Raw genomic sequence first — 16,245 nt, forward strand, 5'->3', positions numbered from 1 at the left:
GGCAGGGGCCAGTACACAGGGGGCACAGTGGCCCCAAAAGAGATGAAGCTTTACCTAGAATGTAACAGAAGCCTAAAGGGCAGTTGAGAAACAGGTGTGATGGGTTTCTGTGCTAAGAAAATGGTTCTTGCTGCTGTGTGGAGATCAGGTTGGAGTGGGCAGGAGAAGCTGGGAGATATGGGAGCAGCAGGAAACCAGGGGTGTGTTTGATAACTGGGTGTCTCTGAGTCACAGGTGGCTCATCCCTTGTCAGGATTGGGGGGCTCCTGAGGACTGCATGTGCACATCTCCAGGGTACCCCCTCTTGATATCTCTGCACACAGGAGGTTAATCCAGCCCAAGAAGTGGCCGAGGAGGCAGAACCTGATATGGAGGCCAAAGTGGAGGCCCAGGCACCCTTGGTGGCCCAGCCTCTCCCCCTGGTGGCCTCAGGAGGCGTAAGGAAGGAGAACACAGACGTGGAAGTGGCAGGGCTGGCCATAGTGGACCAGCAGCAGGTGCTTGCCCGGTAAGCATCTGAGTTTGGGGTGGTGGGACCCACCTATCAGGTCCTGGGAATGGAGTTGCAGACAGATTATTTCTGATCTGTGTTGGGCCCTCACCCAGCTCACCTTCCGGTTGTGGCTGAGAGGTTCTCTGGTGAGAGGCCGAGGTCGGGGGACAGGATAGTGTAGTCAGCACTGGGGCAGGTTCCCTTCGAAAGCTCCACTGGCTCCAGCTCCTATGGGGAGTGTGTGCTGCAGAGTTGCCCAGCGGCTCTCCCAGGTTTCAGGCATTTGTGGGCAAGTTGGTGTCCCCAAATTGAAGTTCCATTCAATCTTCCAGGCCGTTGGCTTATCCTAGTGTCAGGGTCACCCAGCTGAGATCCCTGGGGCTGCCTGGGACTTTGTGGGTTTTGCACAAGTCACTTAGCCTTAGTGCTCACATTTGTAAATGAGAATGATGCCAGTCTCCTGCCTGGCTCTACCTCCTGGCAGCACAGGACACAGCCTGGGATGACCCTCATCACACAGGGTGCCCAGAACAAGGATGCAGCTGCTCTGCTGGAGGGATCAGCTAGCCTTCAGCATTTGGGAAACAGGGGACTAGCTTGAGTACCACAGGAAGATTCTCATCTTTCCCATTAGAGCCACCACGGTTGGGGACATAGGCTGGGAGACCACCAGATCCGGGAGGAATCCTGGCTTTGATCCTTAGCAAGCTGCTTCATTCTTAAGAGCCTGAGTTTACCTCCTTGGGAAGTGGGCTGTTGGAAGAATTGAGTGAGACCTGCTGGGTAGAATGTGCTCAATGTTGCTTTCTCCCCACACTGGCAGCCTGCAGCTGTTGGAGCAGCAGGTGGTAGGTGGGGAGCAAGCCAAGAACAAGGACCTGAAGGAGAAGCACAGACGAAGAAAGAGGTATGCAGATGAGCGCAAGAAGCAGCTGGTGGCGGCCCTGCAGAACTCAGACGACAGTGGGGACTGGGTGCTGCTCAAGGTCTACGACTCCATCCAGGAGGAAGTGAGGGCCAAGAGCAAGCTGCTGGAGAAGATGCAGAAGAAGGTGAGGCCTGGAACGCCCTATCATCCTCCATCCCGTGCTGCCCAGGCATCAGTGAGACCCTCCCTTCATCTAGGCATCACTAGACCCAGCTAGACTGCCAGAAAGAACTGTACACTGTTGTGGTTAATTCCGTAGAGTCAGAACTGACCCATAGCTGACCTTCTGGTAGGTTTTCAGAGGCAGTTAACCACACAAGAGGAGATTGCCCATCATCCTCCCGCAGAGCAGCTGGTGGCCTCGAACAATGTGTCTTTGGGATTGCAGTGCAGCTTCTTGCTGCTAGGCCACCAGAGATCCCTGAATTGTACATTATACAAACATGTATTGAGTGCCTGTTGTGTGGCATGCCTTGCTTTGGATGCTGGTGGCACTGGTGTGAAAGTGACAAACCTGTCCCTGCTGTCTTGGAGCCCACGTGGATGTTCCCGTAGGATGCGTAACGAGAACTCAAACCTGAGACCTAAGAAAGAGTGTATCTGGGAGCCAGGGGGTTAGTACGTGATACCAGGGGAAGGCATGTAAATGCACACATGTAAGTGCCCAGCCCTATACATTACTATAACATGAATGCACCCCTGAAACTAGCACCCAGTCCTGCATCTGAGCATAAGAACTCCAGTTCCTGAGGCTGCTGCAGTGGGAGATGGGAGTTCCATGGAGGTGGTGACTATGAGGTAGAAGCCGACAGGAAGAGACAGCGCTGTGATGTGAGAGAAGAGCCAGTGTTGCACCGCAGGTTAGCTTGTGCTAGGAAGAGAATGAAGGCAAATGGGGTCGAGCCCCAGGAGTGAGTGCCACCGGTTCTAAAGCCCGTGCTTTCTCTGCATGGTGTCTCCCCAGGCCCACTCCCGCTCCCGCCCCCCCTTGTTCAAGCACTGGAAACCAAAGGATCTTCCCAAAGCATATATTTTATCTTTTTTTTCTATAATTATATTTTATTAATTTTCATAAACATTTACAGAGATTTTGGGTTTCCATTCATTCATTGTTGCACTATTCTCTCTACCCTCCTCCCCAGTTTGTTCTTCTTCCCCGCCATCCAAATGTCTGTTTTAATTTTCCAATTGCCACAGTGCTTGTCAAAGTCAGTTCTGATTAATCTCCTTTGTCGGTGTGTCCTTTGCCATTCCCTATCACTCCTCCCTGAGAGAGACTTCACCCTGATTCATAAGGAAAAGGGGATGGCGTATTCTCTTAGCTACTTCCTGCTGAAAAGGGACGCTGTGGGTTTCAGGGTGAAGATCTTCTCTCACTACTCTAAAGGGCCCCTTTGGCAGTAGGAAACACATAGACTATTATGGAGATTGATTTTGGAATTTAGATGCACTCTTATTGATTGTGCTTGGCCGTACATGTTCATATCCTTGAAGATGTATCATGGGGGTGTTGCAACCTAGAAGACACAAATTTGACTAACAAGTTATAAGTACATGAGTCCAAAAATTATGGAAAAGTAAAAGAAAAGATTCTTTCATTGTTTTACAAACCCTCGTGATCATTTAAAAGGTTGAAAACAAGGGAGCTCTGGTGGCCTAGTCACCTAGTGGCAAGACGCTGCACTGCCATCCAGAAGTACGTGGTTCAAATCCACCAGATGCTCTGCTGGAGAAGGGGGGGCGGGGGGTGGGGAGGCAATCTCCTCCTGTACCAGTCAGATCTGATTTGACGGTACACGTAAAAATAATGCAATACAAATTAAAAAAAGAGAAAAAATAAATGAAAGGTTGAAAGCATAGTTCAGACACAAATATCAAATGAATATATGTAAAAAAGTTTATTGACTTCATTAGTTAACTAATTTAAGCTGTTAAAACAGATTCAGATGTTAAAACTGATGTTAAGTTCAGAGAATTTAAAGAATACAAACATTTATATAAATGAGTTTACATTTCTATAGTTTCTGTGGTTTACATTTGTAGTTTATATAGTTTACATTTCTGTAGAGTCAGAAAACTTTTTTGGAGGCTGTAAATCACACAGGAGGAGATGGCCTATAGTTTTCCTTTGGAGCTGCTGGGAGATTTAAACCACCGAAGAGATGCCATCTTTGGGTTAGCAGCACAACTGCCTATGGACTACACCCCCGAACACACTCGATAGATAGATAGATAGATAGATAGATAGATAGATAGATAGATAGATAGATAGATAGAAATACACACACACACACACACATGCACAATTATGGAGGCTGAAACGAGTTAGCCAATATATGCAATACCGGTTAGTTTCCCAATACTCAGTAGCTGTATATTGCATGGGAGGAGATTGCCCATCATTCTCTTTTTGAGCTGCTGGTGGATTTGAACCACTGGAGATGTGGTCTTTGGGTTAGCAGCAGTGCAACACCCTCTGTAAACTAGAGCTCGTTTTGTTATTATTGTTGTGTGCTGTCATATTGAAACTGAACCATAGTTGACCCTCCAGGGGCAATTTCGGAGGCAGTTAATCACACGGAAGGAGATTGCTTATCCTTCTCCCACCGAACAGCTTGTTGATTTGAACTTTGTGCCTCTGGAATGGCAGTGCAGTTACTTGCTGCTAGGCCACCAGAGCTCCCTTTGTTGTTGTTGTTAAGTGCTGTTGAGTCGCAGGAAACTCATAGAGACCCTATGAAGGAGAGTCCTCAATGCTTGGGTGCCTTTCATCCTCTCTCCAGGTTCATAGGGTCTCCGGAGGCAAGCTATTATGGAAGTGGATGCCACTCCTCCTTCCAAGCTTGTTTTAATTGGGGAGCTCCACCCCACTCTCTGTCCGCATTGGGTAACCAACCATTAACACATTTGACACATCAGTGTCACAGTGTTCAGCCTCACAGTAACCACAAGTGACCGGGGTAAGGCAACTTGTACACCAGGGCTATATGACCTAGAGGAATGTCTGAACAAAAGCAATGAAAGACAAGCCCGAGGGCCCTTTTGGGCTGGAGCCCCCTGCTGCCTTAAACCCTAGGCCAAGCCTGGCTTGCCTGGCTCCTGGAGGCAGAGTAGTCCTTCACGTGCAAAAACTGCCACAACACCCACACATATAGCACCATGCTCTCTCTGGCGACCAGGTGGAACAAACCTGGGGAGCTCCCTTTAGTGCAGTAAAATATCATGGATGAGGTTATTTTTTCTGCAGCATGGAAATCAAGTATGGACAATCTCCTCCTGTGCAATTAACTGCCTCTGAAAACCCACTGGAGGGTCACCTATGAGTCAGTTCCATCTTTATATCGAAACAACTACAGGTAAATAAATGAATCATTCAGAGTTACAGGTGTGAATCTCTAAAAAATCAGATAATTCCCAGAGCATCCTATAGACAGTGCCCAGCACTCTACAGAAGACAGATCTAATAATTTCTTTTGTCTCCTTTTGAGTTTTGCGTTTTCCTTTTACTCCTCAGCCTTACAAACAGATGTTGTTAGGCACCATCAAGTCACCTATAGTGACCGTTTGAACAACCAGTCTGAACCTTGCCCCTATCCTGTGCCATCCTCATGAATGGCACAAGATATGCTTGAACCCATTGTTACAGTAAGTGGGTCAGTCCATCTTGTTGCGGGCTTTCTCATTCTCTGACCCTCTACCTTTTCCAGCATGAAGTCTTTTTCCAAAGACTGGCCCTTCCTGACAACAGGTCCAAAGTACATGAGATAGAATTTCACCATCCTTGCCTCTAATGAGCAGCCCGGTTGTACTTCCTCCAAGTCAGACCTGTTTCTTCTTTTGGCAGTGCATGCAATATTCACTTCTCTTCTTTAACACCACCACTCAAAGTCGTTAATTATTCTTCTGTCATCCTGATTCACTGTTTGACTTTCAGATGGCATAGGAAGCAAGTGATAAAAAAAATCATGGCCAATTTTATATGCTATCTTTTACTCTCACTTATTCCCCTGTGATCATCATTGAGTTTTCCCCCCTTCTGTCTCTATTTCTCTTTTTTGACTGCATTAATTCTATACAGCTAAAAATATAAAATTTACATGTTCATATTATTCTTTCATTCTGTCTCTTTTTATTGTTAGGTTAAAAGATCTACTCAGTGCTCACCTTAATTAATTAATGAATTAAGCCTGTAGCTGACTTTCTCCGTCATTTCTTACTGGATGAAACATGGTTTTTATTAGACTTCTCGGAAATGCTTTATGTGTAGTGTATTTCTTTGTTCTTGCATATTTAAAATTTACTGGAAATAAAATCCTTGTCTCCTACTTTTCTTCTCTTGAAAATGTTGCTCGTTGCATTGTGTGAGGACCCTTGAGAAATTTTGAAAACTCTTGACTTTATAATTCTTGATCAGTTTCCCTGTGTATATAGTTAATCTGTTCAGTATGTAAATTCAGGCATTTTTTTACTTCCTAGAAGTAAATGAACTCTATATTTAATTAACCATAGTAAATTAACTCTCTATTTCAATATTTTCCTGTTCTGTTTTTTTGTTAGGGACTCTATCCAAATGTTGCATTTTTTTTTTTATCTTCTGCATCACTTTCTCTTTGAGACTTTTTCCTCTTTGTTTTGGCTGTTTTTATAACTTTTCTGAGGTATTAACCTCAAGGGAATTTGTTCTGTCATAGATACCTTATCATTTGATCTATATTTCTGAAATGGGGGAAATTCTGAGTTCACTTACTGTCCCATTTCACATCATCTTGATTCTTGTCTCTTGTCTATTTATGTTTTAAGCTTTGGGATTTCTTATTGGCAATTTTCTGGCTTTGAGCGCATGTCTGAGTTGGGATGTGCTGTATTTTCATCTGTTTGGTTCTGTGAACGTTCGCTTTTGCCCAACATTTCCTTGAGCTGAGGTGTTCTTGCGTGGTGTGGTGACCACTGAGAGACTTTCTTCCTCGTGCGCTGTGCCCTCTGGCTCCTCCCTGCTGTTCCCACGCTGCCCTGAGGTGGTGTTATATTGTCACTTGTGTAGCATGTGTCTGTCCTTTACTGTTTGGTAATGGACCCTTTCTGAATTGTCAGTAACAGCTGTTTATAGATTTAAGGGTTTTGGATGTTTACTAGGTTTCCTCATTCAATATTTCTGTAAAGCAAGATGCAGAGTTTGAAGTAACACTCTGGTTTAGTTTCCTTTTGCTGCCATAAAAAAGTTAATACAAATGAAATTGCTTCAAACAATGTAAATTTATTACCTCCCACTCTGTCGGTCAGCAGTCTGGGTGCATTACTTCAGCTGGCTTCTCTTTGTAGGAATGCACAAGGTTGAAGTCACCATGCCAGCAGGGCCGAGTAGCTTTCTAGAGACTCGAGGGAGAATTATAAGTTCATTCAGATTGTTGTTAGTTTCTTTTCTGTAGGACCGAAGTCCTTTTTCCCATGTTCGCAGACACGTCTGGGTCATTCTTGACTTCTAGAGGGCACCAGCATGCACTGAGTCGTGGACTGTTCATACACAGCACGGGTGGGGATTGCTCCCTCCTCTTCCAGTCCTGACTGTGTCTGCCTTGTCTCTGCTGCAATTATTCTCCACTTTGCAAGGTTCGTGTGATTGCTCTGGAAAATACCTCTATTTTAAGATCAATTGGCTAGCAACCTTAATTCTATTTGCAAAGACCATTTTACTACGTAAAGAAATGTGTTTGTGCCAGGGAGTGAGGATCATGGAGGCCAAAATTCTTCCAGCCACAGCTTTTTTTGGGAATAGAGGTGGGAGAGATGGTAAAAATCCTGCAGAAATGAGGACAAATCACACACATAAGAAACACTGTATTTTGCGATTTTTCTCATTTCTGCTAGACTTTTCCCTTATACTTCCAGGTGTCTATTTCTCCCCCAGAAGCAACACCTTGCATAACTACTCTAGGACTACACATATTCAGGTCTTTTTTTCCTTCCCCACTTTCTCATTTTCAGGTTTCAGATCTGTCCTCTGGGGAAGTGATTTTATTTTTACTCCAGCATCTGGCTCCCTTATCTCCATGTTTCTGTGTGTTGGCCACTTTTCTGCCCTGTGTTGTGAGCCCAGTAGCTGTCTCTGCTGGGTTGGGCTGTTTAGTTCTCTGTTCATATGTCCGAGGCTTCCCGTGTTCTTTGTCTTTTGTGATGTTATCAGTTTGAGCTAAGGGTTATTATATTTGTCCTTGTTATTCTTACTAGTGTGTGTTTTTTGTGGATAACATTTCTTTTAAATTCAACTCGATGCCATCAAATCTCTTCTGACCTATGGTGATGCCCTGTCTAGTTTATGAGGTGGTGAATCTGTAAAGTAGGAGACTGCCCATCTTTCTCCCAAAGAGCAGCTTATGGATTCAAACTGTTAACCTTTTGATTAGCAGTCTGATAGATTACTCATTATGGCACTAGAGGAGAAGATATATATAGGTGTTCAGTCCTTAAAGAGAGACATTATGCTGAGGAGGGTGGAGGGGCAGTGCAGGGGGTGGAGGGGCAGTTCAGGAGGTGAAGGCCCTCAATGAGATGGATTAACTCAGTGACTGGAGTAACGGTGGTAGGTGTGTTGGAGATAGTAAGATTGGCTTAGGATAGAGCAGGCTTCAGAGTTGTTGTACGTAATGTCACTGTGAGTTGCAAGAGACTTGGTGGCACATAACAACAACAATAGCAAACCATGACTATAACCTTGAGAAGAATGGGAATTCCAGAACACTTAATTATGTGTATACAAAACCTATACCTAGACCAAGAAGCTGGTGTCTGAACAGAGCAAGGGAGCACTGCATGGTTTAAAATAAAAAAATATGTTCATCAGGGCTATATCCTCTCTTCATACATATTCAGTCACAGTGACTGGAACTGAGCAAATCATTTGAGAAGCTGGACTTTATGAAGGAAAGTGTGGCATTAATACTGAAGAAAGATTCATCAACAACTTGAATTACGCAGATGAGACAACCTTGCTTCCTGAAAGTGAAGAGGACCTGAAGCACTTACTGCAGAAGATCAAGCACTGGAGCCTTTGGTATGGATTACATCTCAGCATCAAGAAAACAAAAATCCACACCAGTGGACCAGTAAGCAACATTATTTATCATAGATGGAGGGGGGGAAGAAAAGAAATTGTCAACAATTTAATCTTGCTTAGATTCACAGTCAGAACTCTTGGTACCAGTAGTCAGGAGATCGGGAGATGTATAGCATTTCAAAAGTCTGCTGTCACAAAGGATCTATTCAAAGAAAATTACAAAACATTACTACAAGAAACAAAAAGAGACCTGGAGAAGTGGAAGAATATCCCTTGCTCATGGATAGGAAGACTCATTATTGTGGTAATGGAAGTACTACCAAAGACAATTTAAACATTTAATGCAATCCCAATACAAATACCAATCCCATTCTTCAAGGAGATGGAAAAGGCAATCTCCAGTTTCATTTGGAATGGAAAAAAAAAGCCACGAATAAGCAGAGCACTTCTTAAAAATAGAAGAAAGGTAGGAGGTATCTCACTCCCTGATTTCAAATCCTACTACACTGCTATGATGGTTAAGACAGCATGGTACTGGTACAATGAGAGACATATAGATCAATGGAATAGAATTGAGAAACTGGAGATCAGTCCATCTATCTATAGTCAATTGATTTTTGACAAGGAGATGAAATCAGGTTAGTGGGGAAATGACAGCCTTTTTAACAAATGGTGTTGGCGAAATTGGAAAAGAGAGGAATTGCATTGGGAAAGTTGGCTGTGAGGGACCTCTCAAGAGTACTGAAGAGCAACAACGTCAAGCTGGAGACTCAAGTGCGCCTGATCCGGGCTATAGTCTTCTCAATTATGTGCTATTCATCAGAGAGTTGGACAATGAATAGGGTTGATAAAAAAAGAATTGATGCCTTTGAGCTGTGGTGCTGGAGAAGAGTGTTGAATATACTGCTAGGAGAACAAACAGGTTTGTCCTGGAGAAGGTGAAGCCGGAATGCTCTTTGGAGTCAAGGATTCTGAAGCTTCGTCTGACATAATTTGGGCATGTTGCAAGGAGGGACTGGTCCTTAGAGAGGGACATCATGTTTGGCAGAGTGGAGGGGCAGCGAAGGAGAGGAAGACCTTCAATGAGATGGATCAATTCTATGACTGGAGTGGTGGAAATGATTGCGTTTGAGATGGCTAGGTTGGCACAGGATAGAACAGCGCTTAGAGCTCTTGTACATAGGGTAGCTATGAGTCGCAAACGACTCAATGGCACATAACAACAACAACAACATCTGCAAAAGACTCAAGCAAGATCCACACCTCACTCCATATACAAAAACCAACTCCAGGTGGATCATGGACCTAGGACTAAAACCAAGGACTATAATCTTCATTAAAGAAAAGCTTGGAAGAACACTAGAAGTCCTAATTCACAACATAAACAGTCTTCCAGGTATCCTGAAAAACCTACAACCAGGAGAAGATAAAATAGATGAATGGGACCTTCTAAGAATCAAATCCCTATGCACATCCAAAATCTTCTCCAGCAGGGTAAAAAGGGAAGCCACAGACTGGGAAAAAGTATTTGGTAATGACATATCAGATAAGGGACTTATATCCAGAATTTATGAAATACTTGAGCACCACAACAAGATATAGGTAAAGAATCCAATAGAAAAATAGACACAGGATATGAACAGACACTTCACCAAAGAAGACGTTCAGATGGCTAACAAGCACATGAAGAAATGCTCAAAATCCCTAGCCCTAAGAGAGATGCAAATTAAAACAACTATGAGATATCATCTCACCCCAGTCAGAATAACAAAATTTAACACAACAGCAAGCAACAAATGCTGGCGAGGTTGTGGAGAAACAGGAACCCTTATTCACTGTTGGTGGGAGTGTAAAATGGTGCAGCCATTGTGGAAGGTGGTATGGCACTTTATCAAAAAGTTGCTTTAAAAAAAAGTTGCAAATAGAATGTATGATAATTTATTATAGTTACCATTTCTTACTTAAAATAGAACTCAATAACTCATTTTTTTTACTTTTAAATTCTCTTCAGAACAGTAACATTTACATAAAAATAAGCAGTAAAAATATAGAAGCGTATGAGTTATCTAGGAAGAAAAATACCAAATTGTTGATTATAATTACCATGTAAGGGTATTTTTGGGGATATTGCCTGGTTAATGTTATATTTTTAGATCATGATTCTGTTTTTATGAGTTACATTGTTAATGATACAGTTCATTTTACATTGATCAGTGTGTTTGCTGCACTGTTGTTGGAATAAACCTAGCATTCTCATTTGGACCATAAAAAAAAGTTGCAAATAGAGATACAATTTGACCCAGCAGTTCCACTACTGGGAATATACCCCAAAGAGACCATAGCTGACATCCAAGCAGATATATGCACACCCATGTTTATCACAGCTTTGTTCACAATAGCAAGGAGTTGGAAACAACCCGAATGCCCATCAACAAACGAGTGGGTAGAGAAGCTGTGGTATATTTGCACAATGGAATACTATGCTGCATTGAAAAACAAGAAACTCATGCAATATTATTCAAAATGGGTGACCTTGGAGGACATTATGCTGAGTGAAGTATCTCAGTCACAAAAGGACAAATACTGCATGGTGCTACTGTTGTAAAACAGGACTGACATTGGGGTTCAGGGGAGACTGAGAAAGATAGGTTCAATAATGTATACTGCATTGAAACAGATGAGGGAGAAAATTCTTTAAAAGGGATACGTGATTAGGTATTTTTGTCATGACAAGAGTCCAGAGTGAAGGCTGCACAGTGGAGTGGACCTGGGGGGAGGGATCGTAAAACAATGAAAGAATTTTTATTTTACTTTTCCAAGAGGGTAGTGTACTAGGGGAGAGGGTAGGGAGAGGAGAAAAGTGCAACAATGAATGAATGAATGGAAATCCAAAGTCTCTGTAAATTTTCATTGAAATTAATAATTTTTTTAAAAGTCTGCTGTTAGGGACTCTCTCCAAAGTACCAAAGAGCAATGATGTCACTGTAGAGACTAAGGTACACTGGACTCAAGCTATGGTCTGTCTAATCACCTACTATACATCTGAGACAATGAATAAAGATGGCAGGAGAGAAACTGATGCATTTGAATTGTGGTATTGGAGAAGAGTGCTGAATATCTTAAGGACTGCCATAAAAACAGTAATGTCTTGGAAAAAGTTCAGTCAGAGTGTTTCTTAGGGGCAAAGGTGGTGAAACATTGTCTCACATATTTTGGATATGTTGTTAGGAGAGGCTACTCCTTGGAAAGGGACATCATGCCTGGAAAGGTAGAGGGTCAGTGAAGGAGAGAAAGACTCTCAATAGATGGATTGATAAGTATCTGTGGCGATGGGCTCAAATTGTAGAGTGATAAAGATGGTGCAGGACAGGACAGAGTTCAGGTCTGTTGTTCATAGGGTTGCTATGAGATGTACTCGACTGGACGGCACTTAACAACAACCTTCAGATATTATTCCCTTCCTCTGTTCAGACATCAGCTCTTGGTCTAGCTATAGGTTTTGTATGGACACAATTAATTCTCATTCTCTTCAATATTAGCCATAACTTGTTAGGATCCACACAGTCAAATACCTTTGCATCGTTAGAGCACAAATCGACATTCTCCATTTTTTGAGCTGATGTGTTTAGTCTCCATTTTTGCATAACACTGATTTTTTAAATAATGACCTGGTCTTAGGACCCTAACTAACTGTCTTGATAGGTGAGTGGAGATATCTATCTCTTTATCTCTCTATCTCTATCTATCTATCTATATCTCTATATAGCTCTATATATAAATATTATTACCATGAACATTACAACACTGCCATTTGGTCTAAGAAATGCAGCCTTATTTAGTTAAAGCCCCTGTAAACTCCTTGCTAGTTGTATCTCACCAGTTACTTATCAATTTAGTGGTATTAATCCTATTAATTTATTACCACATCTTTATTGGTAAACTATTCCTGCTCTTCGAGAAAACAGTCTGTGGAAAGGTGGGTGAATGGAGGAAAGGGTGAATGGGCCAGAGGTGGAGACAGAGATGAGTCAAAGGACAGATGGATGAGTGACTTGCTGGAAGGAGTGGGGTGGTCAGATAGATGGGCGGGCTTTTCTCTGTTCATTGATTGTCAAGCTTCTCTTTCAGCTTCGGGCAGCAGAGGTGGAGATCAAAGATCTGCAGTCAGAGTTTGAGCTGGAGAAGATTGATTACCTGGCCACCATCCGCAGACAGGAACGGGACTTCATGCTCTTCCAGCAGCTTTTGGAGCATGTGCAGCCCCTGATTCGCCGAGACTGCAATTACAGCAACCTGGACAAGATCAGGCGCGAGTCTTCCTGGGATGAGGAGAATGGCTTCTGGAAGATCCCTGAGCCCATCATCATGAAAACCAGCCTCCCAGTAGGTCAGGAGCCTGGCTGAACACGAAATTGTGAGGTCTTCCCCTCCCTCACCCCAGCCTGAGATCCTGCAGACTGACAGGGGGGCCTATCCCTGTGACCCTGGGGACTCAACATGGCTGGGACCTCAGGGAATGGGGTGTTCAGGAGTCAGATTCTGGCTCCACCACTCCAAGACTCTGACTTCTCTGGGACTCAGCGTCCTTACCTGGGAAATGAGGATTAATAATAGCACCTTAAAGATGGCTTTGAGTTTAAAATGTGCCATATAATGAAACCTGTTAAGAGCCAGAACTTAATGAGACTGCCCTGTTTTTTGAGTCTTCCATGTTTTCTGCCTGTGGCCAGATGCAGTTTTACCATTTGTTTAAGAGGAAAATATTTGCATTTTTCTTCTCTGGCAGGTTTCTGCCTTAGGTTATAGCTTTTGCAGGTTTGACTGTATATGTAAAATGCTTAGAGTAAAGCCTGGCTCTTAGCAAGTACTTAAAACTTTTTATCAATCAAGTTATCATTCTCATTATTTCACCCTAACGTCAGCCCTGCAAAGGTCATTACATCTGAGGAAATCAAACCTCGGAGAGTTTAAGTGACTTATCCAAAGTCAGTCATGACCCAGTATGAGAAACCAGCTCTTGAGCATCACCCAGGTCTGGCTCGACATCTGCTTTTGCCACTGGCTTCCTCTGTGACCATATAAGTCACTGCCCATCTCTGGGCTTCAGCCTCTGGTCTGTACAAAGGAGAGGTTGGAGAGGATGATCTTGAAGGTCCCTCCATTTCCAGTGAGTCTCAAACTCAAATCAGACCTGCCCAGGGGTCCTTCTCCAGCCACTCCCCAGTTCTTCCTGTATGGAGAGAGTTGGCTGGTACATCCCACCACACCCCCCCCCCAGTAGTCCTCCCTGCCAGGCAGTGCACACCCAGAGTTCCGTCTCTGATGCATGGATGTCATTTGACCTCCATTCCTGCTGAGACGTAAGCGGTTCCGTTTCCCATAACCTCTGGGGGGCAACAGCCCTCTGGTTATCTGTTTCTCAGTCATTCCTGGGCTTGGCTTGGGTAGTGCCCTCCTGGCAAAAGTAACTCAGCTTGTGCTTTCATAGCAGTTCCAACCGGGCCACCAAGCAAATCAGTCCGCAAAACCTCTGCAGCAGACAACGGAGAACCAGGCCTGGTAAGTGCCCAGGGAGAGCGTGTGAAATGTGGAGAGCTCGTGGGATTTGCCTGCCAAGGGCAGTGGGTCATTATTATGGGGACCTTGACTTAACTTTGATCTTACCTAATGACTGAAGCAGGGGTGGGTAATCTTGTTGACACCTAGGTGTCTGTCCCCAAAGGGAAAGCTGATGTTTGGAGGTGACCCATCCTACTGAGGAAGAGTGAAAACATCACCAAACCTGCAGACCAGGCAGCTCATTCTGGTTTTCTGGTGCTCTAGTGCTGTTATTCACTGTCCAGCTTTCCGATGCAAGCAGTTGGTTCATAAGACCATGGCCTGAATCAGGCTTACTCTAGTCTTCACACTGACATCATTGCTCTTCAGCACTCTGGAGAGGCCCCTGACAGTGGACCGGCCAGTGCAGTACATCTCCTGATTTCTTGACTGCTGGTATCAAGGGTGTTGATTGTTAGTCCAAGGAAGGTGTAATAGTTGACAGCGTCTGTCCTTTATCTCTCATAATGTTGGCTTTTGATCCTGTGGTGAGGTCCTTTGTTTTCTTAATGTTGAGATGTAATCCATACCCTAGGCTTGCAGTCCTTGATCTTCTGTGGCACGTGCCTCAAATCCTCATTTTCAGCAAGCAGCGTTTTGTCACTTGCATAACAGGTTGTTGATGAGTCTTCCTCCAATCCTGATGCCACATTCTTCCTCATAGAGTCCAGGTTCTTGAATTATTTCCTCCACATACAGTTTGACTAGATATGGAGAGGAAGACCGCAGTGAGATGGATTGGTCTGGTGACTTCAGCAGTGAGCTGAGTGTTTCAGAGATGGTGAGGATGGCACAGGATAGGGCACAGGTCATAGTCTTTTCAGTCACTTGCTATGCATCTGAGAACTGAGCAATGAATAAAGATGACAGAAGAAGAGTCTATGCCATTCAGTTGTGGTGTTGGAGAAGAGTCCTAATATCCCATTAAAAGAACAAAAAAAGTCTTAGAGAAAGTATAGCCAGAGGGCTCCTTGAAGGCAAGGATGGCAAAGCCTCATCTCACATACTTTCGGCATGTTGCTAGGAAAAACTGTTCTTTGAAAAGGGACATCATGCTTGGAAAGGTGGAGGGTTAACAGAAGAAAGACCCTTAACCAGGTGATTGTGACAAAGGGCTCAAGTGTATCAAAGATAAGGATGGCACAGGACCAATCAGGATTCAGATCTGTTGTTCGTAGGGTAGCTATGAGTCGTACTCAGCTCAGTGGCACCTAACAACAATATAGTTTAAGATTTTGCCTGTAGAATCCTTCCATTTTGCAACTCAGGGTTTGAATGTGTTCTGTTGTTTCAGCTTGAGAAAAGATGGCTCAGCATAAGCTTTGTTTTTGGTTTTCCAACCCCAGACCTTTGCAAATTTCATTTTAATATTTGTTTTCTCAAGATGCCTTTTGGAATCTTCTGTTCAGTTTTTTTCATTGTTTCTTTCCTTCTGTTTGGCTTCTGTGAGTTGAAGAGTAAGTTTCAGAGTCTCTTCTGATGTTCATTTTGGTCTTCTCTTTCCTGTTTTTTTTTTAAAATGACCTTTTGCTTTCTTCCTGGATAATGTCCTTGAAGTCATCCCAAAGCTTATATGATCTTTGGTTTCTAGTAGTGTATCGGATCTGTTTTTTTTTAGCTGTTTTTAATTCAGGTGGGATTAAATCAAAGTAAAAATAATGTATTTCAGATTTAATAGAGTTGTTTAGCTTGTCTTCCGCTTCAATTTCACTTTCATATGAGTAACTGATGACCTGTTCCATTATTGGCCCCTGGCCTTGTTTGGACTGATGATATTGAGCTTCTTCATCTCTTTTCACTGATGCAGTCAGTTTGTGTGTATTTCATCAGTAAGGTCCATGTGTATAATGGATCATAACAAACTGGGGCTGACTCTGAGAAGAATGGGAATCCCAGAACATTTAATCGTGCTAATGCGAAAGCTATACTTGGACCAAGAGGCAGTCATCAGAAGAGACCAGGGCAACACTGAATGGTTCAAAATTGGGAAGGGTGTGCGCCAGGGATGTGTCCTCTCTCCATACCTTTTCAACCTGTATGCAGAGCAGATTATCCAAGAGGCTGGGCTCTATGAGGAGATGCGTGGCATTAGGATTGGTGGAAGATCTATCAACAATCTGCGTTATGCAGATGACACAACCTTGCTTGCTGAAACTGAGGAGGACCTCATGCACT

The 16,245-nt window shown here is 43.5% G+C and overlaps 1 protein-coding gene across 1 annotated transcript in view; it reads left to right on the top strand.

Annotated features, from left to right (window-relative positions):
- Positions 1–16,245, top strand: part of KIF17 (kinesin family member 17) — a 74,290-nt gene that overhangs the window by 41,737 nt on the left and 16,308 nt on the right. The window contains exons 9-12 of the mRNA XM_006883672.1: positions 324–508; positions 1,317–1,545; positions 12,601–12,859; positions 13,964–14,031. Coding sequence (XP_006883734.1) covers positions 324–508; positions 1,317–1,545; positions 12,601–12,859; positions 13,964–14,031 — 741 coding nt within the window. The remainder of the gene's footprint in view (positions 1–323; positions 509–1,316; positions 1,546–12,600; positions 12,860–13,963; positions 14,032–16,245) is intronic.

Source organism: Elephantulus edwardii, unplaced genomic scaffold (assembly GCF_000299155.1).
Source record: "Elephantulus edwardii isolate Elephantulus edwardi_28Jun2011 unplaced genomic scaffold, EleEdw1.0 scaffold00028, whole genome shotgun sequence".
NCBI lineage: Eukaryota > Metazoa > Chordata > Mammalia > Macroscelidea > Macroscelididae > Elephantulus > Elephantulus edwardii.